The sequence below is a fragment of the Gasterosteus aculeatus genome, chromosome 11 (assembly GCF_964276395.1).
Source record: "Gasterosteus aculeatus chromosome 11, fGasAcu3.hap1.1, whole genome shotgun sequence".
Taxonomy (NCBI): Eukaryota; Metazoa; Chordata; class Actinopteri; order Perciformes; family Gasterosteidae; genus Gasterosteus; species Gasterosteus aculeatus.
Window position 1 is genome coordinate 515,007 of NC_135699.1, and position 27,374 is coordinate 542,380.

Consider the following 27,374-nt stretch of genomic DNA (forward strand, 5'->3'; position numbering starts at 1 on the left):
GCCACCAGAGACTCGACCGGCTTTGCAATAAATCGTTTTTTGATCCAACTTAAGTTACATCAGAATTTACAAAACTCAAAACCCTCCAAACAGACTCGGCTCCTCTGTTGGGCACAAGTTGTGTTGTGTTGTGTTGGTGCATCTCTGGTCTCTCCTTGCTCCTCCTGTCTCGCTCTTTTCCGTGTTTCCATGTAGCAGCAGAGTTACTTCTGGTTGTGAGCTTTACCCAGCATGCAGTTCAGCACGGTCATGTTTATAAATGTACAATTATTAGAGTTACAAATTGTTTATGTGTCACCTCAAGTGGTTGTGTTGTGGTGTTTTACCCTGTTTAAGAGTGTTTGTTGGGGGTTATTCATTGTTGGGTTATAAGACGGCGCATAAGACGAGTGGCTGTGAGCGCTGGACGCTGTGCGGCGACGTGTAAACGTGAGTTCTGCCGCCTGCTGAGGAGCCGCGTCATGTGTTCTGAGCCATGTGAGCCTCAGCGTCACCTCCTCTAAGCCAGTTCCATAGCTCTTAGCAGCATGTTGTGCAAAGGGTCTTTGAGGTGTTAAGCATGAGAGAGACGGGATTGTGTGTCCCCGGGCGGACCTGTGTCCCTCATGACACTTAGTAGCTCTGTTGATGTGAAAGGTGAGGAGAACAGGGAGAACATCCGCATGGAGAAGAGGCCGGAGAAGGAGGGAGGGGAGAAGAGGGAGGGGACCAGGAGTCGCTCCTCCTCAACCTCTTCGGAGGATTACATCATCATCCTCCCTGACTGCTTTGACACCAGTCGGCCCCTCGGGGAATCCATGTACAGGTGGGTGACGCCACGCGGTGGTTACATGCAGCGGTCGAGAAGCCATGAGGAGAATTACAATCACACATTCCGCCACTGCAAATGGGTCCGATTGTAATTTAAAATACACAATTGACTAAGAGCCAGGAGGTCCTTTTTCCTTCTTGAGCTAGATTTGAATGCGTGTGTATTTCTGACCGTTAGTAGTTGCCGTGTGACGTAACCATGCATGTTGTCACATTGCCTATAATTCCCTCTTGTCCCGTTGTAGCTCTGCTTTGTCCCAGCCTGGTGACGTCCCAGCCAAGACGCCCACAGACCCAGAAACCCCTTCTCCCACATTACCGGACACTTCCCCCCCGGAAGGGGGGCCCGGTGAGGCTCAGGGGATGGCGGTGTCGGGCGCCAGCAGCGCCAACGACATGCTCTGTACATCCCAGACGCTGGACGACGAGCCTCTGACCCCTGAAGTGGTGGCCCCGCCTCAAGCCATCGTCACGCCGAGGTCAGTACGAGGGCGGGGGAAGACCCCAGCACACACGATGCAGCTGCACGCCGCAACATCTGTCAATGCAGCTGCGCGCCGCAACATCTGTCAATGCAGCTGCGCGCCGCAACATCTGTCAATGCAACTGCATGCCGCAACATCTGTCAATGCAGCTGCACGCCACAAGTATTGTTCCTCTTCTTAAAATAAGACTCCTGCTTTCTTTTTGATCCGCTTCCATTCTGATTTGCTACTAATGAAGCCTCATCACTCCCTACAGATTCTTATTGCAGAGTCTGTCTTTAATATATCACAACCTCCCATACAGTGGGGAGAACACGTATTTGATACACTGCCAATTTTGCAGGTTTTCCCACAACAAAGCATGTAGGAGTCTGTAATTTTGATCATAGGTACTCAACTGTGATTGACGGAATGGAATGGAATGGAAAACAAATCCAGAAAATCACCTTGTATAATTAAAAAAAAAAAGTTTTGCAGTTTATTGCAATGAAATATGTCTGCAAACATTAGGTTTAGATATCAAAAGCAAAAGGAAAATATGAGTTAATTGACATTGAATTTGGAATTCAGTAACACACACGTTGTAGGTTTGCTCACAAATTATAGGAAACATTATTTTGGTCAATATCAGGGATGCAAACACATGTATGGCCAAAAAAAGGTAATTGAAGCCCTCGCCCCGCAGCAAATATCCATATACTTAATTCGGACGCTACGGCCGACGGGGAGGTTGAGCATTATAATCAGCCCCTGCCCTCCCCCCTGTACGAATAGTAAACACTGTGTTACCGCACTGACGACAGTCGTGAGCGCTCAGCTGCGGGGCCCGGGGCCTTCCCAAGACAAGGAGCACATTGTTGTTCAGCCTGATACCGTGTTTCTGCTCTCTATGTTGTGCAGTCCACAGGGCGGTGAGACAGATGTGGACCCCGGCCCTTCTGGGGAAGCAGCAGAGGGCTCTGAACTGTACCAAACCCAGGATGGTACGTCGTTACTTCACCTAGCTGTTTGCAATGTGACCTGTGATTGGACCAAAAGCACTGCAGCTCAAACCTATAGAGGAGCGACTCCCTGCACACGAATGAACAGTGCTGACAGAGCTAACAGTGCTAGCAGAGCCAACAGTGCCAACAGTGCTGACAGAGCTAGCAGAGCTAACAGTGCTGCCACAGCCGAAAGTGCTAACAGTGCTGCCAGAGCCGACAGTGCAAACAGTGCTGCCAGAGCCGACAGTGCTAACAGGGCTGACAGAGCCGATATAGCTAATAGTGCTAACAATGCTGACAAAGCTAACAGTGTTAACAGAGCTAGCAGAGCTAACAGTGCTGACAGAGCTAACAGTGCTACAGTGCTAACAATGCGGACAGAGCTAACAGTGTTAACAGAGCTAACAGTGCTGACAGAGCTAACAGGGCTAGCAATGCTGACACAGCTGACAGCTACAGAGCTAACAGTGCTAACAATGCTGACAGTGCTGACAGAGCTAACAGAGCTAGCTGTGTTACCTGGGGGATGTCCTGCCAAGTCAGGTGGGGACGGTATTATTATAATCTGTATGAGGGCAGTGCAGAGTGGCTGTGGTTAGCTAGCCAGTGAACAAACAAACAAACAGCAGATCAGATGTCAGTATCAACATTTTCCAAATGGATGAGAGGAGGGATCGGAGTGGACGCGAGAGCAATGACCCCTGAAAACCAAGAAGCTGCTACAGCAGCACATATGCTGAGCTGCTGAGTAATGTAAAAAACAAATGTCAATATAGGGGAACTAAATGAATATGTTCCTTTTTCTGCATTCTTCCAAATGGTATTAGAAGGGTACCTATCAAACTAACACCACAACGCACCACTATAATGAGAACATATCTCACATAATGTCAAGGCACAGATGTCATCTGTATTTCTTTGGTGTGCTTAAATAATTGTAATGTAAAAAACAAAACCTAATTCATAACACTACAAAATGCTAGTTTGGTTTGAGACGATACCAAGGCACAGCAGCTCTAAGCATCTTGTTCATTCTCATACTGATATTCTTCATAGATGTGGTGGGATAATGTTTTTTTGTTGTTGTACCACAGTCTCTGGTCCTGAACAAACTCAGACAGATGATGCTGAAGTAACTGACAACACAGAGGAGAACCACCCTGAGGACCCCAGGTCTCACACTCATACCCCCACACACACATTCAAACTCAGTAGTTTGAATAAAGAAATAGATCTTTCTGCTGGTTGCATCAAGGCCTGTTCAATCATGGTGGTGGCTACTTGGTGAGCTATTAGCTGGTGAGCTAACCACTAACGCGCTAGTGTCGCAGGGTTTTCAATATTATACTTGTAGAATTCAAAAGCTTTCTCTGAACCAACATCTTGCTAACTGTTTTTCAACAGTCTGTTAGCAAGCTCGTTAGCACTGTCATTAACTTCTACACCGATTTTCTAAATTGAATAGTTTATCATTTGTGTAGAACTGCTGAAGTGGAGGAGCCAAGTCTTTCCCACAGCAGTGGCGCTACGAACGTAACCTCTTTACTGTCGCTCCTCAGGCACCCAGGCCTCACCGGCGGCCTGGTGAAAGGAGCTCTGTCAGTAGCTGCGTCTGCCTACAAAGCTCTGTTCACTGGACAAGGTCCCTCACAGGTCAGCACGTGGTCTGCATTCAGCCACATGGATCACGCCTCGTATCGCTGCGTCAAGTACTGAAACCACGGATGCTTGAATCTGGTTCTTTTGGGGGCCCAATCAAAGTACATGCAACATTTGACTACTTCTGAGACGTTTGGCTAACGTTAGTTTAAGTGTACACTAACAACATTATTTAGCATTACATAAAATGATTGACTGGGGTTTGCTGGAGGCCCGTAGAACAGAAAGAGCTGCTAACGTTAGCCTAAGCTCTGATAACGTGGACTACGGGATGGGCTGATGCTGCACTTTGGATCACCTTTCTTCTTTTAATATTCACCATCTAGTGATGTGTAGGGGCAAAACAATGGTGATATGATGGATACAGGGGTTACCGTTCAATATATTTAATTTCTCTTAACGGGGTGGTTTTGCAATCTCTTAAATATCCTTCTAGGCAAACTCATAGTAAGTGCATATTAAATCTGAATAAAAAAAGTGAAACATTTGTCCACCAATTAGAATAGTAGGATTGGCATTTGCATGTATCACGTCCCCTTGAACTTGAAAACGTGGTTTTTGAGGTTTTGTGTTGATTCCGACCGCCCCACTGCTTCTACGGGTGGAGGAGCCCAAAGCTGGAGCTGCCGCTGCCAGGTCCACTGTTACCGCGCTCACTTCATATGATCCTTGTTTCTATGCAGCCTCCAGTGGAGGCATCCACACAGGACACAATGATGGCCGTGCTGGTGGAAATGGGATTTGGAGACCGGCTGCTGAACCAGCGACTGCTGAAGAAATACAACTACAACCTGCTGGACGTTGTCAACGAGCTTGTTCAGATGACTGACAATGACTGGTACTCAACACGCTACTGACGAGACAGAGGCAAGAACATGGACAGACACAGAGACACGGCAGCTGTATGCAAAGAGTTTTAGGAGCTATGCCTAAAAGAGCTTTGTGTAGCATTTAGCATTTGCTAAAATTGAGTCCCACTGCAGCCTGCAAAGAGTGCTGCTCTATTAAGGAGTAGTAAGTAGTAAGTATTACGAGCCATTGAGCCACCAGTAACGACAAACGTGAAGCTGTACCTTCAACAACAAGACTCCACTGCCACCATCTGTAGTACTGTTACAGTACTTTACAGTACTGTAACAGTACTTTACAGTTGAGGTAAGATGGAGCTCAGGGGCTGGCAGAGGACAAATTGATCATGGTTGAAATGCTACACATAGCACGTTCCCGCTTTGCCCTTTAGGCTGGGGTACAAATACAAAGCAGCACTATAATATTGAGTATACAGACGTCACCCATCTGTTCAAAAACACATTCAAGTTCCAGCCAACAGCTCAAAGCACTGACATACGTCCTGATACCTGTGTGTGTGTGTGTGTGTGTGTGTGTGTGTGTGTGTGTGTGTGTGTGTGTGTGTGTGTGTGTGTGTGTGTGTGTGTGTGTGTGTGTGTGTGTGTGTGTGTGTGTGTGTGTGTGTGTGTTCTATTCCTTGGTTGGGTTCATCCCTTAAAGGGTCACTACACATTCCATAGGATAGAGCTACGCCCGGAGAGCTCGTCCCCGCTTTCCCTGGAAAGAAAACTTCCATATCAAGTCATGTTTACGTTGTAAATGAAGATTGCAGGTTTTCCTGTAACTAAAAGAGAGGGTCCAAGCAGAACTCTAGTGGATTAGCCCGGGTGGCTTTGGTTCAATTAAACTGTAATATAAGTATGAAAATATCTTCTTGTTGAGTTCATGTGTGGGACACAGTTATACGTTGCATTAGTCGGACAAGGCAGTCTTCAGTTCTTATCTTGGGTCCAGATCAACCAATTGGGTTCCGTTGGGTCCAGACTGAGAGATACGGGTTCCAAGCTTAAGGCCTAATTTAAAGAAGAAAAAACCTTTGGAATGTGTATTTTTGCACTTTGCCAACCTATTTTTGCCAGAGATGTAATTGGAAATCCCCTTTCCTGTGGCATATATCTGGCTTGTGATATAAAATGAAATGTACCTTCAATGTGAATGTGAAGAACGCGGCTTCTGTTGGAGTCACATGACTGCGTTCATGTAGGTCATGATCCTTGTGCTGGATACAGAGGTCTTATCCACACTCATTTAGGTTCAATTAAACAGCATCATTCCTAATACTAAAAAGCCCCCGTGTGTTCCCTGATGATCCAATAAACTTCTTTGAGGGTTAAAATGTTAAAAATGAAGAAGTCCCTCACATTTGGTTCACCTTATTTATCTTCTTTCAGCCAGAGGGACAAACGGTATTTGGCCGAGTTGGACAGGGCGGATTCAAATCCAAATGGGACATGATGAGTTTGTACCATCTTGCCATCTGTTTTCTTGTAACTCTACACACATGGATGTGTAAATCTTTTGGTTAGCGCACATGAGCGTATGTGCAGTTAGCAGTGAGGGAATGAAGCGATGTATGAATATAAATAGAAGCGTCCTAGTGTGAAGCAACGGTTACCAGTTGGCTCCTTTAGTTTCAGATTGTCCACAGTGCTTTTACTTTGAATGCTTGGTAATTATCCTGTATCTTTAGGCCTGTTCTGTGAGGGTTGAGTTTCCACCGTTGTACGTGTGACCATGTTTTTGTTAGTAAAAAAAGTGAGTGGATTTGAAAGATTTGGGGTTGATATGACTTAATGAAACACCACATGTAAGTAATAGACACACTTTACAATAAATCTCCACACAATAGTTTGACACTGTGGGAAATAAGCTCATTCTCTTTCCTGTCCAATGTGAAGCCACCAAAGTGATGATGAAGTATCCTCATCTAAATATGTCACGTTGACGAGTATTTCAAATGCAACATTGAAAATATTATGAGGTGGTTACACAGTTTTTTCTGTAGGTGTCCCTATGAATTGTTCTCCTGCTATATATCCACAGCTCCTGGGGAACCTCTTACCGTGGGTTCCTTAATGTTCTCAGTATGTATCCCAGAGAGCATCCTGCAACTGAGTCTCACCACACTCCCTTTAAACGGCATCAGGCGCTCGAGGCCCTTCTGGAGTTTCACATGGGACCTAATGTTGGAAAAAAGATGTATAATGAAATCAACGATGAGTGACAAATAAAGTTGTGATCCTGTTTGAATTGTGACTGACTCACCCATTGTATGTTTGTCAAATTAAAAGAATTAAACGAGTCAGTTAAGTTGCAATTTGTCGTAGTAAATTATAGTTTTTGTGTGAAACTTTTCTCTCAACTACATCACTCATCTTGCACAACGTATGCCACCAACATGGGCATTACCTGGGCATGCTTGCTTACTAAAGTAGCTATCCAAGCACAAATGCAACCTCTGGTCCGATTTATCCAGCGTTTGATCAGCTGGGAAGCACACGGACAATCCGTGTTGTTGATGAAAGGGACACGCACAGGCATCGAGCGTCACTGACTTCTGGCTGTGTTGTCCTTCCCATTAGTATATGAGAATACTAGCGTAAGTAATAAGTATTAACCCGTTAAACTGTCATATGACTCAATGAGACTTGCTCAAAGGGAAAAATGATCTTTTAAATGGCTAAACATCTCATATGTAATTCCTGGCATAATTTCAAGGAACATGAAATGATTTGTCTGCTCCATGAGGGACAATCAGGGGAAATATTTTCATATTGGAAAATGAATAAAAGTGAAGTATTTAAGGAGGAGAAAAGGGGAATAGTTTGAGCTTTTTTTCTGTGTCACACTTTATAAACATGGTTAGGACAAATCAATCTGTCTCCCATTAAAGTCATAACACAATTGAGGGGTTTTGACTATTTATTTTATTTTACCTCACTGGCCACAAAGCCAGTGCTGAAGCCAAACTTCCCCATGACCCTTCAGAGGATCGCCTCAGAATGCTTTATCCTGGTCTAGAGAAATCACACCGGTGCTGATACCCAATGAGCTGGAGACCGTCCGAGAGGCCATCGATACCGGGAGCATACCCTGCAGTTTCGTTTTTAAAAAAAACATTTTTTTAAATGATCTTGAGGACTTCAATATGTCCTTGATCCCACGTAATCTCTCAAGTTCCACTTTCCACATTTCCTTTCACTTCATCTTCATCACCTTTACTTTCCTCTTCCCCCCCTTGTCTACCGCCCAAGTTCTCCCCTTGGTAACCTCCGCCCGTCCAAACACCTGCCCCCTTGATCCCATCCCGTCTCACATTTTCCAGTTTCTTGCTCCTGACGTTCTTCCTCTTCTCTCCCATCTTATCAACACCTCCCTGGCAACTGGCTGCTTCACTAACTGTCTGAAAGAGGCAAGCGTGAACCCTCTCCTGAAGAAACCGAGCCTCAACCCGTCTGAAGTTAAAAAAAAATAGAGGCCTGTCTCTCTTCTGCCCTTTCTTTACAAAACTCTGGAGCGAGCGATCTTTAACCATCTCCCCTCCTATGAGTCCTAGGTGAGTGGATTGAGGTGACCTGTTGGACGAGGTGTGGTGACTGGTTCTCAGTGGAAATTGTATGGCAGCTTGGTGCACTTCCCCAATGCCAAGATGCCATTTCCTCAGGTTCCTTGAGATGAGGTACTGCACAAAACAAACACTCCTTTATGTCCAATGCATTTCTACTACAGAGATATATTATGATGGATTTGTTAACAACAAGAACAGCATTAGCCTTCAGCATCAATCTTACCTGCTGGAAGGAAACTTTGTCAGCCAAGACAAAACTGAAACTGATTTTAATACAAACAAAACAATGTCTTAATATACTACTTGGTTTAGAAGGGATGTATGGTCTAAATTGGGGTTTAATTATTATTAGAATCAGTGTTTTGATATGGCGACTGTAATACAGCTTAATGAATCATACAGTAAAAGGTTTAGTTCCGTCTTGTGTCTGATACAGTGATACGAGTAACAGTGGAACATCACATTTCAACAGTTTGATTATTTTACATGAGTGTGTGTGTCTCAATATCAGGAATTGCCCATGGAGCTGACAAACCCTCACCTGATGTGAGCTGCCAGTGTTCCTTCATGATAATACAGTTCTATTAGAAATGTTTTTGACCCTTATCGCCCACGCAGCTTAATGCTTATGTAGCCCGTGAGGAAATCCTGAAGCCTACGGCCCCAATAGAATTGAATTTGTTTATTAAAACCTTTCGTTTTTCTTTGAAGATATTCCCAGAGCTGACGGGAATTGTTACCTTTTTGATATTTTAAGAAACTCAAATAAATATTGTACTCTGCGGGAATATTTTTGCTTTGGTCTGTTTACACTGGTCATCTGTGGGTCCGTGGTGGGTTAATTAATATCCCTACGGGACGATAACCGCCCCTCCGTACCTACTGGCGGTTACATTTACCCAAACCTGCAAAAAGGGGAGGGATACGTTTTGAAGAGATCGTTATTTTATGTCAACCTTTATTTCAAAGCTAAAAAACGTGTGTTTGCATTGATCATTAGCTGTGTCTACTATATGTTTTCGTTCTAGCCTAGCGTGTGTGTGTGTGTGTGTGTGTGTGTGTGTGTGTGCGTGTGCGTGTGTGTGTGTGTGTGTGCATTTAACTTCTGTATTGTTAAATATATATTACCCCTCTTTAGCTTTTTGTAACCCTCTCATTCAATGCAGGTCAACTTGGTCTGTTTCTGCAAGTACACTAGGTATCATCACATCGACAACAAAAGAGTCAGGAAAATACCAAACGGTTGGAGCAATTGCAAACAGGATTCAAGGGATTTGTTTTCCCACAATAAAGAGGAAAACACATTATATTTAAACACCTAATTATTTATTTTATTTGATAATCACACAATGATGCAGTTCTGCCATATCCAAATGGTCCAGTAATTCTGTGACGCTGTCATGGAACTGGGGTGTTCATCTTCTTCACCACTGCTGGTTGTACTGTAACGACTGTAGGACAAACAATGGAATTGACCCTGTTATGTTTCTAAAAACAAGTGAGTGTGCTTTGACAAAATGGAGATAGGATGAAGAGAGGGTTTAAGACACTGAAGGTACAAGTCTTATTTATTGGATCAATCACAGTTTTTTTTGTAAACCTCAATGTCAATGACTACAAACGTTGGTCACGGAGTTCCACAAGGTTCTGTGCTTGGACCTATTTTATTTAAATTACATATGCTTCCTTAAGGCAATGTTATAAGAAACAACTGCATAAACTTTCATTGCTGTATATTTCGATGAAGACAGATGAGACCAGCCAGCTCACACATTTGACCACAGCCTACTAGTTTGTTTTTCATCTCAACTGTATGTTTTATAACCCTCCCGTCCAATTATTAACAAGAACTAAGAAAAGGGATCATATTAATCCTATTTTAGCTTCTCTGCACAGGCTCCGTGTCAAGAATATACTGTATTTTAAGGTTCTTCTCCTCACCACTTGCTGGTGATGCACCGTCTTATCTTATAACACTGTATTGCCCTACTAGAGAGCTCCTCTTTTGTGGAACCAGCTTCCACTTCCACACAGTCAGCTCATTTAAGCTAAAGCTTTAAACTTTCCTCTTTGATAACTCTTAGTTTGGGCTGGCTCAAGTCAGCCTGGACCAGCCCTTAGATAAGCTGCTATAGGCCCAGACAGCTGGGGGACTTCTTAGGACACACCGAGCGGCTCTGTCCTCAATGTGAGGGTTGAGGCACAGTTGCATATGTAGAGACTGTAAAGCCCCCTGATGCTAATTTGTGATTTTAGGCTGTACAAAATCACACAAATCATATTGAACTTACTGAGTATCTGTCGGGGATCTTGGCGCTGCTACGGACAGGTGTCTTCAGGTTGCCCTTACAGTGGGGACACTGGCCACCAACTGGAACCAACACATCAATCACTCAACGCATGCTTAGAATTTAGGATTTATGTCAAAGCAACTAACCCTAACCCTAACCCTAACCAATAATTTCATATAAACAATGGATCAAAAGACCAACTCTACATTAAGTAGTTCCAGGAACTCATCCTCCTCAAAGCACATGAAAGCAAACCCATTATTAAAGACACAATGGTTTTGCTGTGGTTAAAAAAAAGGATGATGAAGACCTTATCTTCAAACATAGCAAGTGTCAAAGGAGAAAGTAGAAGATACCCATGATAAGTATAGTGATACCTGTTTGCTCTTGTGTTGGGTTTGGTTCTGTTGCATTGCAGCTGGTCTCAGAACCCCTCTGCAGCAGCTATAGAGTAAGAGGCAAAATGAAACTTGAAACACATGAAATCTTCTCTACTTTAAAGACAGAATGTGTAAAACTTTAAATGCATGCAACTGCCGGGTTAGCAGCTACCAAGCTATCAAATGCGTTGCAAAGGATGATACACTGGCTCAATCAATCATGTCTAAGTCTAAATGTCAACACGACAAAACATATTGTACATTTTCTTCCAAAACCATGACACAACCTCCTGACGCTGATATCCTCAATAAAGTTGAAAGGATTGAAATAGATACTGATCTTAAATATCTTATATTATATACTGAAAAAAATTGTGAAAACACCATTGGAATGTCTTGACTGTAGGATATTGGAGGAATACAGTTTACTGAGCTTCCAATACTGTACACATGTGTGAAAGGTTTAGCACCTCCTCTACAATGTGACTTTGTGTACAGTTTCTCAGTAAGTTCTATTAGAGCAGAGGTCATCAACTATATTTGTCAGAGGGACAGAATTTTACCAGACAGTCTCCTGGGCAAATTAAAGGCTGTGGTCTCTCAGCCAGAGCTAGAGATGCTCATTCATGCCTTCATTTCCTCCCGTATTGATTATTGTAATTCACTTTTCTCCTCACTCAATAAATCTGTCCTTCACCGCCTGCAATCCATTCAAAACGCGGCTGCTTAGCTTCTTACTAGATCAAACAGGCACAACCATATCACCCCTCTGCCTCGCTCTCTTCACTGGCTTCCTGTAACCTACAGGATCCAGTTCAAAATTCTCACCATGACCTATCGGGCTCTACATGGTCAGGCCCCTGACTATCTTGACAACATAATTCACTTACATACTCCATCCCGATCTCTCAGGTCTGTCAATCAAAATCTGTCATCCATGCCACGCACGCGTCTGAAGACGTGTGGGGACAGAGCCTTTGAGGCTATGGCACCCAGACTCTGGATTAGGTTTGCAGAGAATGTGGACTGTTTTAAGGGAAGACTCATTTGTTCATGCTAGCGTTTGGGTAGCCTACGTCTTTTACTCTTTTGATAATTTGTATCCTGATTTTATATTGACTGTTTAAATGTCTATTCGCATTGTAAAGCACTTTGTGACCTTGTCTGTGAAAAGCGCTGTACAAATAAATTTTACTTACGTACTCACTTACTTACTGGGGGGCTGGACCCTTAAATACAAATCAAATTTTGGTATAGCATTATGATTGATGTTTATTGTTAATACTTTTACGGCCTTTATGAGTCCGGCTCCTCTCACCTATATCACAGACAACCACCAGGGGTGATAGATATTTTGCCTCAACTCAATTGAGTCAACTTTACTTATAGAGCACTTGAAAAACAAACAGCGAGGAAGTGACAGGAAAGGGTCTCTTAACAGAGGTAAGACGACTCTCAAAGGATATGAAACCCAAAGTTGATTGATTGGAAACGGGTCCTTCAATGATGACTGGACTCAGAAGTACGCATTTATCCTGCCAACCTTCCGAAATGCCTCACCAGTTTGCCTAATTTGCAACAAAACTGTTGCTGTTGCCAAAGAATACAATCTGCGCCGTCACCACGACACTAAACATTCAGATTTCAAGATTTCATATCCTGAGCAGTCAGAGGCACGTCAGAGTAACGTGTGCATCCCTTTGCAGACATAACTGGCCTTTCACAGAAAGTTAGGTTTTAAAGGATTGCATGATCACCGTTCTGGAGGAACTTGTCCCCGACAAATCAATGGACAGTTATTGCATCTGTCAAACAAGTACCTCTATCTGCCTCAACTAATGCACGTTGTGTTCACGTTTTGGAGGAGCGAGTCCAGCGAGCTGTCATTGACGGGGTCAAGGAAGCCAAATATATTCCGCTGGCTACTGATGAGTCCACTGACAACACGGATATCTCACAGTTGTACGTTTTTGTCAGATACTTTGATGGCAAAGATTTCCGAGAAGAGCTGATTTTTTAAAGCCATGGATCGTCTGTGGATGAAATCAACCTGACAGTGACAGATGGTGCACCTGCCATGATTAGAAAAAATAAGGGTCCGGTGAGCAGAATAAAGACTGTCCCTCCTAAAACTAACGCACTCCATTGTATCATCCACCAAAGCGTGTTGTGTGTGGAGCTCAAAGAGGTGATCAATGGAAATTATTAACCACATCAGAGGAACTTCAAGCGCGCAGCACCACCTGTTCCAAGCTCCCAGGTCAGCTGACCAGCTGCTCCTGAGGGTTACAAAAACAAGGCTGAAGCTCAGAGGGGACCGAGCATTTTCTGTTGCAGCTCCACAGCTTCTTAAAACGCACCTCCTTTCTTTGGCTTTTAACACTACGTAGGTTGTTGATTTTATGTGCACTGATATTTTATCTGGGGAGGACAGTCAATGTGTTATTGTGTTTATTTTATTGTACAGCAGTTTGGAAACTTCTGTGTTCATTTAAACTGTGCTTTATGAATAAAACGGATTGGATTGGAATCCCAGGCTTCTCATGATGACCTGTTACTCCACAACGTCACAATTCTCCACTAACGCGGTGAAAGTGCTGCAGTAGGACGAGGCAGCCAGAGCGAGCTGGCCGCAGGCGACATGAAGGCTGCTCTCCGTGGTGCTGAAAGCCTGAGCGCTTTTTGGGTATCTTGTCCCGAGGTCTGTGGCACATTGAAGACGCTGGCTATGTATGTGCTCACCATGTGCGGTTCAACCTACACCTGTGAGGCTACGTTCTCCAAGATGAACTCGATTAAAACGCACGAGAGGAACCGCCTGTCGACCCAGTCTTTGGAGGACTGTTTGCGTCTGACAGCCTCATGTGAAAAAGTTGGTGTCAGAGGGGAAATGTAACTTCAGCCATTGATTAAGTAGTGTGAGTGGTAGTCCATTTCAGCCTTGTGATGTGATTTCGCTACAGCCCACTTAACGTTTTATTTGAGACCTGTTCTGGTTCCAGGCTATTTATTTACCGTGCTATTTTAACTTGTTCCAGATGGTTTTTCCTCCCTTTTCAGTCCTGAGGAGTCTGCTAGTTCCAAGCATGTTGTTGAGACTTTGAAATAAAAACCAAATGTTAAGTAAATGCAAAGTTATGTTAAAAAACCCCAGTGTGAAACAATAAATGCTAAACAGTGTAACGAGTCTGTCCTCATTTTGGAGTGTAGCCTAAATCGAGTCATAAATGGTGGTGATTACTGATAAGAGCCGCATTCGGCCCGCGGGCCGCCAGTTGATGATCGCTGTATTAGAGCCTCCAGAATATCAATTGACAAGACTGGACCATTGCCATTTGCCATTCCATCTTTTCTTTAAAAGCCACAGATCAGTAGAACACGCTGCCGGACGTGAGCACAAAAAGAGTTACAGGCTGCTCAGCACTGAAGTCATTGAGCACATTTATTATTATGGTCTGTATTACTTACTTTACTTCTCTGTCTGCTGTGTTCCTGTATTTCATCCTGTTCTGTTGTGTAATGCTTGTCAGTACCTGGCAAAGGTCAGATTAGCTGAAGCTATAATCTGGTGCAGTGCATCAAATGGTGACATTCAGGAACTGTACAAAATATGATATGAATTGGTGATGATTTGGTGTTTGACACCCTAAAGGATTGCAACTCCATAGCGTATTATCCCTGTTGAACATTATCACACTTTATATCATTGTTTAGCGGTTAGCATCCAGTTGTGTTGTGGAGTTCTAGAATGGATATTTGTTTGATAACTATGACTATCTCGTTACGTTCCGATCATCTCAGAAACAGACCAATCCCCAAAAACACTTTACACAGGAAAAACCAATCCCGCCAAATTACAACCTTAAATGTCTCATTTTCTGTTTAAAACAAGATATCTAATCGAACATCATTTTTAAATGGTGTTGTGAGAAGTGTTTATTTTTAGCAAATAAAACGTTAGAATGCTGCTTGTAGTGAAAATCCTTTGTGTTGATTGGTGCTGAAGCCCATAAAGACGTCTCCCATCCTAAAACGAACACATCAATCAGGGCATCTGAGCTGGTTGGCCGTTGACCCAGAAACAGCAGTGTCCCATTGCATAGGTGTATATATAATCTTCCCTAAATTCCTCTATTGGAGAAATATATATTTGGAAAAGGTAAGATTTAGTGAATCAGTCATTTTAGAAATAATATTCTATTAAAAAGGAGATTCCATAATTTCAGTATTTTTCTCCCAAGTCTCCATGAGTAACATTTTACCAAATCTTTAAATATCGTTTAACAAATACATGGTAAATGACCTAATAAATCACTCAGGTCTTAAAAAAAAAGAACAAAACAGTGTAACCTTTATTTCTATGTGAATCCCTGCGGTGAATCAGGTTATCAGGTACAGTAGACAGGTATGACCTCATGCTGGCGTGTCACGTGTCCCTTCTCAGCTTCTACTCAGCCCTCTTGTTGCTCAATTGTAAAGTATACCAGTCTGGTAAAGTATACCGGTCTGGTAAAGTATACCAGACCGGTATACTTTACCAGACCGGTATACTTTACCAGCTGGAGCAGCAGCAGCAGAAGTTCAAACAGTAAGATTTGAAGTTTTTTAACCTAAACTCCGACAAAGGAAAACATCCAACGGTTCCTAAGCTACAGGATGATGGACACACTTAAATAATCCTTTAAAGTTACATTCCACCAGAACACTTATAAGTGGCAACCCCTTAAATTATATTTCAGTTCCTTACCTGCTGTCTGTCTCTGGCCGTCCTGCGGTCCAGAGCGCTCTGGCGCCGCCTGGCCTCCCAGTGCATCGCCGACATCCTGACGTCCAGAGGGGCAGCAGAGGGGCAGCAACAGCTCAATGCTCACAAAGAAATGATATGACCGTGTTAAACGTGTCAGGATTAGGTCACAAAGATTCATCGAATTATAAAGCAAGGAATCTCTTTCTCTCTGTGTGTCCTCTGCATGTCTCGTGAACTGACATCTGATCTCTTTAATGCTTAATGAGTGTATTGTAGTAGGACAACATGCAGTGCTTTGAGAAGCAATAGAAACAATACTGGCATGTTGCACCAGTGCAGTTGATGAGGCTAATGTTGCAAACTCATGCCTATTATTCCAGCAGACAGAGAGCAACATTAGGATAGCATTAGCATTAACACTAAATATACACATGTTGTAGGTTGGAAATGCTACAAGTTAGTGTTATTAAACCCAACTCAATATCAGACGTTATATTGAGATATTACACGATCACGTCAGTAGAGGGCGCTGTGGTGCTACAGGCTCCGCTCATGCGCAGCTCAGAATAAAACTAGCTGTGGCTTGAGCATGACGCTAACGTGTGCCCTCTCTCCATATGAATCCACAGGCTACACAGTGCTTCCTAGCCCGTGTAACCTTTGGTGCCGGTCCAGATCACCACGAGGTCTGGTGCCGGTAACAATTAGGGGCTCGTTACAGAACTGACGGCACAAGTGTCCTCACTGACCAAACATCTGGCCCAGATGCGTAAACCTACTGACAGTGCGACACCAAAGGACACCTGCCCATCAGCAGTCCGACCTCAGGCACCAACAAGAGAGACTAGGGGCCGATGCAATGACTGTGTACAACAGGGAAAAATTAGCTGCCCTCACTGCTTTGTTTGTGGTCAAGCAGGACATCGGGCTGTCTGAAAAAAAAGATGTCGGGAAACGGGCTGAGGTCACTGGAGCGGGGCAGCAAGAATGGTCTTAACTCTCCTCTGTTAGGCAGTAACGTTATAGCTGAGATGATCAAAACAGACGAGGAACAAAGAGGGGAGGCTGATATTTCTGCTTTACTTAAAGAAGCTTTAAGTGTCAGTGACTGGTTGCTAGTCTCCAGCTTTCGACCTCTGAGGAGACTGCTTCCGAGCTTGAGTGTAGTGTGAGGACAGGAAGGAGAGGAGTAACAATTCCTGCTGAGGAGATTTGTGAGGTGAGGTGTAGAGTTAGAGAGTGGCCAAGGGGCGGGACAATGCTGTTTCAACCCAATCTAGTGAGTAACTGTCCTGGAGGGTTAGAGCTGTTTCCGGCTTTAGTAGAGAAGTGGGTACACAAAAATAGTCAACATTTCTATTCAGAACCCCACTAAGCATGATATCTATCTCACAAAGAGAACAGTTCTGGGCACGTTGGAGGAAGCGATGGAAGTAAAACCAATTAACTGTTTTCCAGGTGGGTCAGAGCCACTATCCCATCCCACTGCGAACGCATACTCCGCTCAGCTAAACACAAATCAGCAGAGAGAAACAAGTGATAGACATGAGATGAAAGGCATGTCAAAGCAGAGCTGGCACCCCCCTGTTGACGTGTCACACCTGAAGGAGGAAGAACAAAAGATAGTCAGAGACATGTTGTACGAAGAGTCCGATGTATTTGCAGGGGGGGTTCTGACATTGGTTGCATCCCAAACTTGCAGCTGCAAATCCTCCTAAAGGACAAAACACCAGTCCAAACGTCCTACAATTCAGTTCCCAAGCCCTTGTACAAAGAGGTAAAGGAATATGTCCAGAACCTGCTTGACCACGGGTGGATCAGGAAATCCACCTCACCCTACTCATCTCCAGTGGTCTGTGTCAGAAAAAAGAGTCTACGCCTGTGTGTTGACTTTCGAGGCTTGAAACCGGAAAACTGTCCCTGACCGTCTGTCCCTGACCGTCTTCCACGTATCCAAAATCTGCTGGATAATCTCGGAGGATACTCATGGTTCTCCATACTCGATCAAGGAAGTGCTTACCACCAGGGTTTTGTCGATGAGAGTTCCAAACACCTGACTGCCTTTCGCACGCCATGGGGTCTCTATGGGTGGATTCGACTCCCATTTGGCCTGACCAATGCTCCAGCAGCATTTCAAAGATGCATGGAGGGAGTTCTTGATGGTCTAAGGGATGAGTGCTGCTCTCCATATTTAGATGACGTGCTCTGATTCTCCAAGACTTTTCAGGACCACGTTGACGACCTGAGGCAGGTCCTTGACCGCCTTCGAGAAAACTGTATTAAGTTACCCCCCAAAAATGTGAGCTTTTTAAAAGTCAGGTCAGATATCGAGGGCGCTTAGTGACCACGGAAGGCATCCAGATAGACCCTCAAGACCTTGAGGCCATTCAGCACCTCAAGGATAGAGAGCCAAAAAACTTAGGAGAGGTCAGGGCTCTCTTAGGGTTTCTAGGTTATTATAGAACCTTCATACAGGACTTTTCTAGGCTAGCCAGGCCTTTGTTTCAGCGAATTGGGAGTCCTAGAGACATTAACCACATAACCAACCCAGCTAAATGAATCAAGACCAAGGTAAGGGACGCAAATAGTGGTCAGCTTTCATCTAAAGTACCTATCCAATGGACACAACAACACAGTGCGGTGGTGGCTCACCTTGTTGACATGCTATGCCGTCCACCCATCCTGGCCTACCCAGACTTTGCCTTGCCATTTGTCCTTCACACAGACTCAGACGAATGAAGGTCTGGGGGAAGTTCTCTATCAACACTGACGTGTGTCCTCTCTCCATATTAATCCGCAGGTATGCTAAAGTTGTTTTATGTCTTTAACCTGGGTTAAGATCGAAGGTAAATGCGTGTAAATGTTCTGTAATATTTTAACATGACTGTAGATGTGTGACCAATGTAGTTAGCTGTATTTTGTAGGGAATTGGTGACGAATGTTGTAATGCTAACTAGTTAGTTCTGTCCGTGAACTCCAGTGTTACACCGTAGTTGCTAAATGTTCGTAGGACTGGATGTGGAGTACATTTTAATTAATTTAATTTGTTCACACCATGTTGTGAAAATAAAATGTTATGATTGCAATGTCAAGCTCTGGCTTGAGCATGACGCTAACGTGTGTCCTCTCTCCTTATTAATCCACAGGCTACACGTAGTCTGTGTAACCTGTGCTGCCGGTCCAGATCAACACGAGGTCTGGTGCCGGTAACACACACACTTGCTGCTAAATGCTCATTTTTAAAGCTGAAGAAACCCGATCACGTTCTTAAAACTGTGCACCTTTGGTAGTAATCAGGGCTGTAGTGGAGGGTAAACACACGTAAACGCCGTTTACGCACCTCTGGAATTTTGGAAATAGCGTTTACGCACCTCAAAGTTCCCTGCGCCTTGTATTCTTCCGTTGGAATAATCCGAAATAAACTTGGTGTCATTTTAAAACAGCTAAGACTACGTTTCCTATTGTTGAACATATAAACGCCGTAGTCTGAATCATGTTCATCTGCGCTGTATTACGGTCTGTGAGCATCCAATCAGTGCCTTGCGGCTGCAGCAGCGACCAATCAGGATCCAGGAGGTGTGTAAACACGTTGTGGATCAGCCCTGTGGCCCCCGACCTTTCTTACCTCACGGACCGGTTCCATGTCAGACAATATTTCGCGGACCGGTCGAGAAGGTCTGACGGGGGGGTATTAGTCGTTGCGGGCGGAACGACCGACGGGGGGGTAGTACTCGCGCGCTCTGTGTTCGCTGCACGGCAAAAGAAAAACGCCTGGTGACGCGTAGATTAGAAAACAAGTCAGTTCTCAATGTAAAAAAAACATGCTGTATAGGCTATTTATGATGACATAGGTAGTACATGAGTGTTCCTTTAACTTATGTTGTCAGTGTAATTGACAGGCTGCTTAACTGGTTAACTCTTAAATTCAACGTATTTGTTCAGGCAGTGAGAGGACAGGCAACGATGCAGAGAGCACAGGGAGAGGAGGAACACCAGGTCCAATAGAGAGAGGGGAGCACAGAGGAGCCATGGCTCATGGTTCATGGCTCCTCTGTGCAAGGCAGGACCTGACGTGGAGGACAAGGAGGCCCTCTGGGCACGACTGTAAAAAGGAGACTCCGTATGTAGAAAGTTCTTAATCTGCAATTGTGTTGTTGTGTTGTGTTGACATACTTTTCTTCACTGTTTTCATAGATTTAATGAACTACAAACTACTAACACATGTATTCATTGTCATTGATTGTATATGACTTTTACTGATAACATAATGCAATATAGCCAGGACAGCCTTACAGAGTCGCAACGCTTTGCGTTGCGTTGCTTCGCAACTCCGGGTTTACCCACCTCTAATTTTACCACTACAGCACTGGTAGTAATAATATGCTGTGATGAGAATGTATCTCTCTGCTCCAGAGCAATTATAATTCAGGAGGTTTGAAGAAACATTAAGTGGATTTGAATTCTTCTATTGGGATTCATTTTGACGACGCACCTCGGAGAGACCGGACACCAATTCCTTACAACGTCTGGTTAAGATATCAAACCAGATTCACTACCCTTTGTCCCCTGCTTTGTGTCTACAGTTCTTGTTGGTACATTATGGGGACCTGATACGCTTTAACTGGTGACAAGTGCCAACAGCTCCTCTGATTACCAACTCCTACAGAGTTACCGCCTCTCAGTGTCTCGCTGCTGCCACCGTCAATGGGGCGGTTATTAAATTGCATTGTTGTGTCCTGCATGTGGAGGGGTTTACATTAAACATAAATCACATACAAATTATTGTTCATCAATTCCAAAATATTACTTACAATTATGATGATGAAATCAAAGTAAAAGCTTACTACAGTCCCTCCAAAATTACAATTACAATTCAACAACCAAAAATGCAAAAGATACATCTGTACATCTTTTAATGTTTTTAAGACCGTGGTAAGTTGAGTAGCAGGTAACGCTTAGCATGACCACTTCATCACAAGCATGGCAAAGAACTACTGGCCCATCAGGTAACGTCCAACGCAAAATACCTTCTTTACAGCCACTGTCCATTTCTTGTCTCTTGAGCTACCGTAGCAAATTGGCAGTGTAGCTCAATGGTGAACACTAAACGGCAAAATGTAACCTTACAGCAACACTTCTGCCTATAAATCTCCTGTAATGCTACAAACTGGCACATAGTCATCGTAGTATGAACAGGGCTCACACAGCTTACACACACTACGATGGTGATGATGGCCGCAGCCCTCAAACGTAAGAAGTATGCTGCTTATATGTGCAACGAAAGGTCTTTGGTGTCTATATTAAATATACTGTAATTAGTTAAAATGCACATAACACTATCTCATGTATTTTAGTGAGAAGAAATAAATGGGATTCAACACGTAATCTTCTGCTGTAGAAAGCAGAAGGTGTATAGTTGAGCCCAGCGATGTCTAAGGAGTGAAGAAGCAGCAGTGAGACTTTCCTCACCTGACTGGAGATGTCGGCTGCAGCGTTGGAAGTGTCTGCAGGTTTAAGTTTCTCTTTGCCTCTCTCCTATTTCCTGCCTTGTTAAGTTTCCGGGCAACACAATGCTCTCTCTGGGAAGGTGGGGCAGATGAAGCATCGTTCGTGTGGCCAGCGCTCATCGAGGGGAATCATTTCTCTTATCCATACAGCTGATTCATGAAGAGCTTCCTGTTTACTGACAATCTGTTTATTAAAAACTAAACATTTTTTTCAAACAAAAAATTGAACTCAGGATATTAAACATGTATTGATAACCGGGCCCAGGCCTCGTGAACCTGCCAGTAACAGACACAAACGTTCTTCTGTCAGTAGCTCCTAACAGACGTAACAGAAAGGTGAGAAACAACGCATTCCCTTTAGTGCTTATTTCCCTTCTCCAACACCATCGGGAAGTCGACACTAACAGTGTAAAGGGGATGTAGCTCAGCTAAATGACCTGTAAAGGAATAAAAGCATCAATTGCTGCACCATTATTTAAAACCAAAGCACACACAATGACCCATCAACGGATAGGTAGTCGATCTGGACACGATGGACGCTCATCAGCAGTGCCGATCTTCTTCAGATCCTCCTGGGTGCAGCCTGTACGTCATCCTTTGCCTTCATTCCCGCCTGTTGGACCTGTCTCCTCTTCCACACCTTTGTCCTCCCATCAGTCCGTCATCCGAGGCGGCAAACACAACATGTTCAAAATCTTTGATCCTCCCCCGTCACCACTGTGGACTCCTTCCGTTTCCTGGGCTCCATCATCACCCAGGACCTCAAGTGGGAGCTGAACATCAGCTCCATCACCAAGAAGGCTCAGCAGAGGTTGTTCTTCCTGAGGCAGCTGAAGAAACTCAACCTGCCAAAGACGATGATGGTGCACCATGTGGAGCTGTCTCCTATGAGACACCGCGTGTCTCAGCTAAGGAGACCTACACCGGGAGGACACCTTCTTTATCAGGGACACCACCTTACCATGTTTGACGAGCAGTTGGGTCTTTGCATTCCGCGGACAGACGAGAGAGGCAGCTGCAAGTTACAAATAAAAGACGGCAGGAAGAAAAGAAGGACGGAGACAGTGAGAGAGAACGGCGCCAGCTCCCTCAGCCACTCACAACCAAAACTTGTTGAGGGACGATGTTTGATTATGACGATGATGTTGTGAGTCACACAAGACGGCTGCTGAACATTTCTCGCTCCAAAAAAATAATAAATTCATATTTTTGTTGAAAAACATTAAGGAGCATTTGTGATTTGTTGTCTTCCCAACGGAAGGTTACGGATATTGACGTAATAAAGGGTGGAATAGTGCTGCTGTTGGCCGTCTCGCTTCCTTTGTTAGCTTCTAGCTTTGATTGTGTGCACAATTTTTGGACAGATCTGCATATGATATTTTGTAACTCTTTCCGTGCTCTCTGAAGTTGTTTCTGGAGTTTTTCCAAATGGATAAGTTGGCTTTGTAGCGTTGACTCGACTGTTTCTCTTTACATATATAGTTTTGGATGAGTATCCAGCGGTGTGTGGTGGCTTGATCCCGAGGGTCCCGGGATCCCCCCACAGGATGCTTTTCATTTCTTTATGGTGCAGTACACTTAAATGGCCGCAAGAGCACAGTGTTTTTCTTCTCAAAGGGTCTGGATTCATTTTGTGGTTCATCTTTTTTGGATTGAAGATCATTTTCTCGGTGAATGGGTTTGGAAGTTCATCCCAATATTTCTTAAAGCACAGCTGTTTATTTCAGGATGTTCCTGGAGCCGCTCAGTCCTCCCTGTGCCTGGAGAACCTTTAGTATTGTGGTCTTGTGTTATTACTTTGCTGTAGGCAACATACTCCCTGACCAGCGCGGAGTGAATAGCAGGAAAAGAAAGTATCCAGGGCCATTTGCTTGTGCATGCAAATGTATTGTTGTTTTAAGCAGAAACCCGGTTGCTGCTCGTACTACATGAGTCAATAGACTCATTGTAAACACTTGTAATAAGATCTCAGTCACTCTAGTCCAGGGATGCCAAAGTGTGGTCTTCCAGGCACCCCCGGGTGTGCATGAGCAGCCTACAGGGGATGCACGGCAGGAAAATAGCGTTGGTGGTCTAATAATATAAACCAGCACCAAAATGTAAATCCTTTAAAAGGTGGAAGCAAAAAGCTCAGGGAGAAAAAGAATGTCTGGACGAACGTGCATCATACTCTTTAAAAATCTTATTTGGGAAACCAGTGGTTTGCATTTGTGGTTCTTTCTCTGCTGACATTCATTCCTTTGGGCGGTGCAGTTACAACCACCGGATACTGGCCCAGAGTTAAGCATGTTCATCTAGCAAACTGTACCTACCCTGGACGGTACAACTGCCAGTATTCCAAACCAACCAAATTCACGAACAGCTATTTAAATTGTGCTCCTAAATACAGCATATTCAAATGGTTTATCATCGTAAAATCGAATGTTATACAAAATAGTATCGTATTTCCATGGATGTAAAGCTATAAAAAAAGCATAATAACCCACGGGAGAGCAGACGGACCACGGAGGGGCGTTGCCCCGCCCCTTGGTGCGACGTCACAGCAGGTTCCGCCCCGTGGCGTGACGTCACGGCAAGCCCCGCCCCTGTAGCAGCCAGTCGGACCGACGCGGCCGCCCGGCTCAGTGGAGCCGTCCGGTCTTACCGCTACGGAGGGACACCGCTCGCCCGTCGGATAAAGTGGATAAAGTGCAACATGGCGACCGGAGGAAAGCAGTGAAGTCGTTAGTGGAGTCGAGAGGTGAGACATCTCCCGTTTCTACTTCCACCCGACGTTACACTGTTTCTGTCAAATAGAACTTCGACCTGGAACGAGTTGTTTCCTATGAAATATATAAATATATATGGTTCTATTAACACGTTAGTTTCTAGTCTGTTTTGCTTGTTCCGGTGCTTCTGTTGTTTGGGTCAATTGTGTGAACGTAATAACTTTCAAACGTTAAGTTAGTTTACAAGAACAAAAGCGTGAACCGGCTGCTCGGGATCTACTTTCTGCGGACAGATAGAAGCGGAATAGTCTGGTGACACACGCACCGCGCAGTAAGGAGGTCACGCGATGCTCTCCTGCTGTGACTGAGGATTGCTGCTCACCTATTCTCATTATTGTATTAAATAATACACTGATAACTGACATAGAAAGCTTCAGATTAATACAAATATATGAATTAAAGGCGTAATGAAGTGGTGCTTTCCTCTCCTTGCCTCAGTGACTCCAGCCACAGTCTGTCCCCGTCACCCGGCTCGTCTGTCCCCGTCACCCAGCTCGTCTGTCCCCATCATCATCAAGTGTGTGGAAGCGAGTGAGACAAGGACACAGTGGCAGTTACAGGAAGTCATCCGGTCTGGTAGATCATAACATGGGGAACCAGCTAACAGAAATTGGCCCCAGCTTCCAGGCTCTTCACGTTGTGGTGATCGGTCTGGACTCGGCAGGGAAAACCTCCCTCCTTTACAGGCTCAAGCTGGGGGAGTTTGTCCAGACTATCCCCACCAAGGGCTTCAACATGGAGCGGATCAAAGTGCCCACGGAGAACTCCAAAAGCACGGCGTTCCAGGTGTGGGACGTGGGCGGCCAGGACAAACTGCGGCCTCTGTGGAAGTCGTACACCCGGCGGATGGACGGGCTGGTGTTCGTGGTGGATGCGGCCGAGGCAGAGCGCATGGAGGAGGCCAAGGTGGAGCTCCATCGAATCGCCCGGTCGGGGGAGAACCAGGGAGTGCCCCTCCTGGTCCTGGCCAACAAGCAGGACCTGCATGGAGCCATGTCGGCCGCACAGGTAACCCGTCCTCTTCCCTTATGGGAAGTACTCATTTCTAGTTTTTAACCGTTGACCAAACAAGACCAGCGCCTTTTAGAAAGAAGTGAGCTACATACAGAAATAGTTTTCAGAGGAAGATGCAATTGTATGTGTTGTGTTTAGAGGATTTACTTGATGGTTATGACACCAGTGGAGATGATGTCCACCAAATAGGAGGCTAAGACGTTGTTGGCAGGAGTATTGCAGCCCTTTCACCCTCTTTAAAATGTGCTAGGTTGTATGCCGCTAAAGCAAGAGATAAAATGCGTTATTGACTCGTCAATAAAATGTCGCTACATTTCCTTTTCAAATGTGTCCCAGGCCCAAACGCCTGCAGATGACTCAACTGGGTCTTTGTCTGCAAATGTTTATTGCACAATGAGACGTTAACCAAAAAGTTCTAGTAGTTCTATCTTTGATCGATAAAGGTTAAAGTTGTGTTGGGCAACTTTCTTTTACTCAAAATATAATCCTCAACCTTCAGGAACAATTTATTATCAATCCAGTTTCTTACCCAAAACTACATGTACTAATATTCTATTTATTCAAATGACGATAATGTTTTAATGTACTCATTCGAACGGATGGATCCAAATGCAACGGGGGTTTGGTTTAGGTTTGAAATGTACTGTTTTGTGTTTGTCTGGCATTTACCTTTGTCTTTGCCTCAATGCGTCTCCAGGTGGAGAAGCTTCTGGCTCTCCACGAGCTGAGCCCGTCCACGCTGCACCGCACACAGGGCTGCTCGGCGCTGGACGGGCAGGGCCTTCAACCCGCCCTAGAGATCCTCCACGAGATGATCCTGAGGAAGAAGAGGATGCTCCGACACAGCAGGAAGAAGAGATGATGCTGGGACGATGAAGGTTTGCTCTGACACCTCAGAAGGAGAAGCGAGAAGATGTCAACCGCCGACGCCAGACATTTGGGATTCTTGTGTCTTCCCATGTCCCCATCCTGAAAGGAGCACAGCAGAGACAATTCCAGTGAAGGGGACCAGATGAAAATATGTGCAATGCACGATGAACACTCACTCCAATGTTGGAGTATATTTTCTACCACTACTTATGTAGTCTGCCGTGCCAACCACAGACCTGCTGGCCTGAGCCCACTTCAATGTCCACATGGATGTTGGACGTTTACACAGAAACCTGCTTAAGGAATACTGAGACAAACAAAGACTGTGGCTCATTTCTAGGTGTGTAACTGGCGGTATGTCCTCTGTCTACTGACACTGTGCTGCTGCAGAATCCAGCTGTTAGTTTAGATCACGTGTCACTCCTCACCAAACCGTTTATATCATCTTCCATTCAATAGTTGGTTGGTTGGTCATTTCAAATTAGTCATTTTTTATGCTGTGTGCATTTAGTTTAGTAAAAAGTCAACATGAATAAATTATTGAGCAACTTTGGCATCAATGAATGTCTTTATTTAAAGAGTTTGCGTTGATGACTGACAGGTGCCTACTAATGTCAGAATACGTCCACTAAACACATCAGCATCTCAAACACACACCGATGTGTGAACATCTCGGTGCCGTGGGGACACAATGTCTCCACGATGACAGAAATTCACCAAACCAGCTCCAGGCAGTTGCTGCTATGCTGGTTAGGACCTGGTTCTTCTAGTGTTGGACTGCTATGCTGGTCAGGACCTGGTTCTTCTAGTGTTGGACTGCTATGCTGGTTAGGACCTGGTTCTTCTAGTGTTGGACTGCTATGCTGGTTAGGACCTGGTTCTTCTAGTGTTGGACTGCTATGCTGGTCAGGACCTGGTTCTTCTAGTGTTGGACTGTTATGCTGGTCAGGACCTGGTTCTTCTAGTGTTGGACTGCTATGCTGGTCAGGACCTGGTTCTTCTAGTGTTGGACTGCTATGCTGGTCAGGACCTGGTTCTTCTAGTGTTGGACTGCTATGCTGGTCAGGACCTGGTTCTTCTAGTGTTGGACTGCTATGCTGGTCAGGACCTGGTTCTTCTAGTGTTGGACTGCTATGCTGGTCAGGACCTGGTTCTTCTAGTGTTGGACTGCTATGCTGGTCAGGACCTGGTTCTTCTAGTGTTGGACTGTAACTCAAACACTGCAGCTCGTTTCTGTAAAGTGACGGTGGGACGTTGAAGCAGACAGACTGATTTTCTGTTTCCTGTTCCAGGACTTTTTTCAGAGAACCGTCTGCTTGTATTTGACACTTCCTGATGTTCTCGCAATACATTATTTTACTGTGAATACCGGATGTAGTTCATTTTCTTCGCTCTCGGTATCACTGGGGCCACTTGACAACTACTCATCTGACTCTAACA

At 44.6% G+C, this 27,374-nt stretch overlaps 2 protein-coding genes and 1 long non-coding RNA gene across 4 annotated transcripts; 2 read left to right on the top strand and 1 right to left on the bottom strand.

Annotated features, from left to right (window-relative positions):
* Nucleotides 1–636: 636 nt before the first annotated feature.
* LOC120827293 (next to BRCA1 gene 1 protein) lies at nt 637–7,106 on the top strand (the record flags this gene model as incomplete). The annotated part of the gene is given in 6 exon segments (XM_078084723.1): nt 637–805; nt 1,056–1,289; nt 2,196–2,278; nt 3,376–3,454; nt 3,841–3,934; nt 4,624–7,106. Coding segments are annotated over 6 exon segments (833 nt in total), but the record flags the coding sequence as incomplete, so codon positions are not given.
* Nucleotides 7,107–9,661: 2,555 nt separating this feature from the next.
* LOC120827296 (uncharacterized) lies at nt 9,662–25,844 on the bottom strand. Of its 2 annotated transcripts, none has more exons than XR_013451446.1 (5): nt 25,734–25,844; nt 15,776–15,894; nt 11,026–11,092; nt 10,649–10,728; nt 9,662–9,808 (listed from the first exon to the last, which is right to left on the bottom strand). It is a non-coding gene; the product is annotated as an uncharacterized LOC120827296 (long non-coding RNA). The 2 variants fall into 2 exon arrangements; XR_013451445.1 differs by lacking the exon at nt 25,734–25,844 and adding an exon at nt 21,245–23,855.
* Nucleotides 23,850–26,483, top strand: LOC120828302 (ADP-ribosylation factor-like protein 4D). Its single transcript, XM_078084724.1, has 3 exons — nt 23,850–24,022; nt 24,489–25,058; nt 25,762–26,483. Exons 2-3 carry the CDS (start codon nt 24,639–24,641, stop codon nt 25,924–25,926), a joined length of 585 nt encoding a protein of 194 aa, XP_077940850.1. The 5' UTR covers nt 23,850–24,022; nt 24,489–24,638; the 3' UTR covers nt 25,927–26,483.
* Nucleotides 26,484–27,374: the final 891 nt, after the last annotated feature.

Coding starts and splice junctions, on each gene's coding strand:
- LOC120828302 (XM_078084724.1), top strand. CDS start 24,639: ATGGGGAACCAGCTAACAGAAATTGGCCCCAGCTTCCAGGCTCTTCAC. Junction 25,059..25,761: donor GAGCCATGTCGGCCGCACAG/GTAACCCGTCCT, acceptor ATGCGTCTCCAG/GTGGAGAAGCTTCTGGCTCT.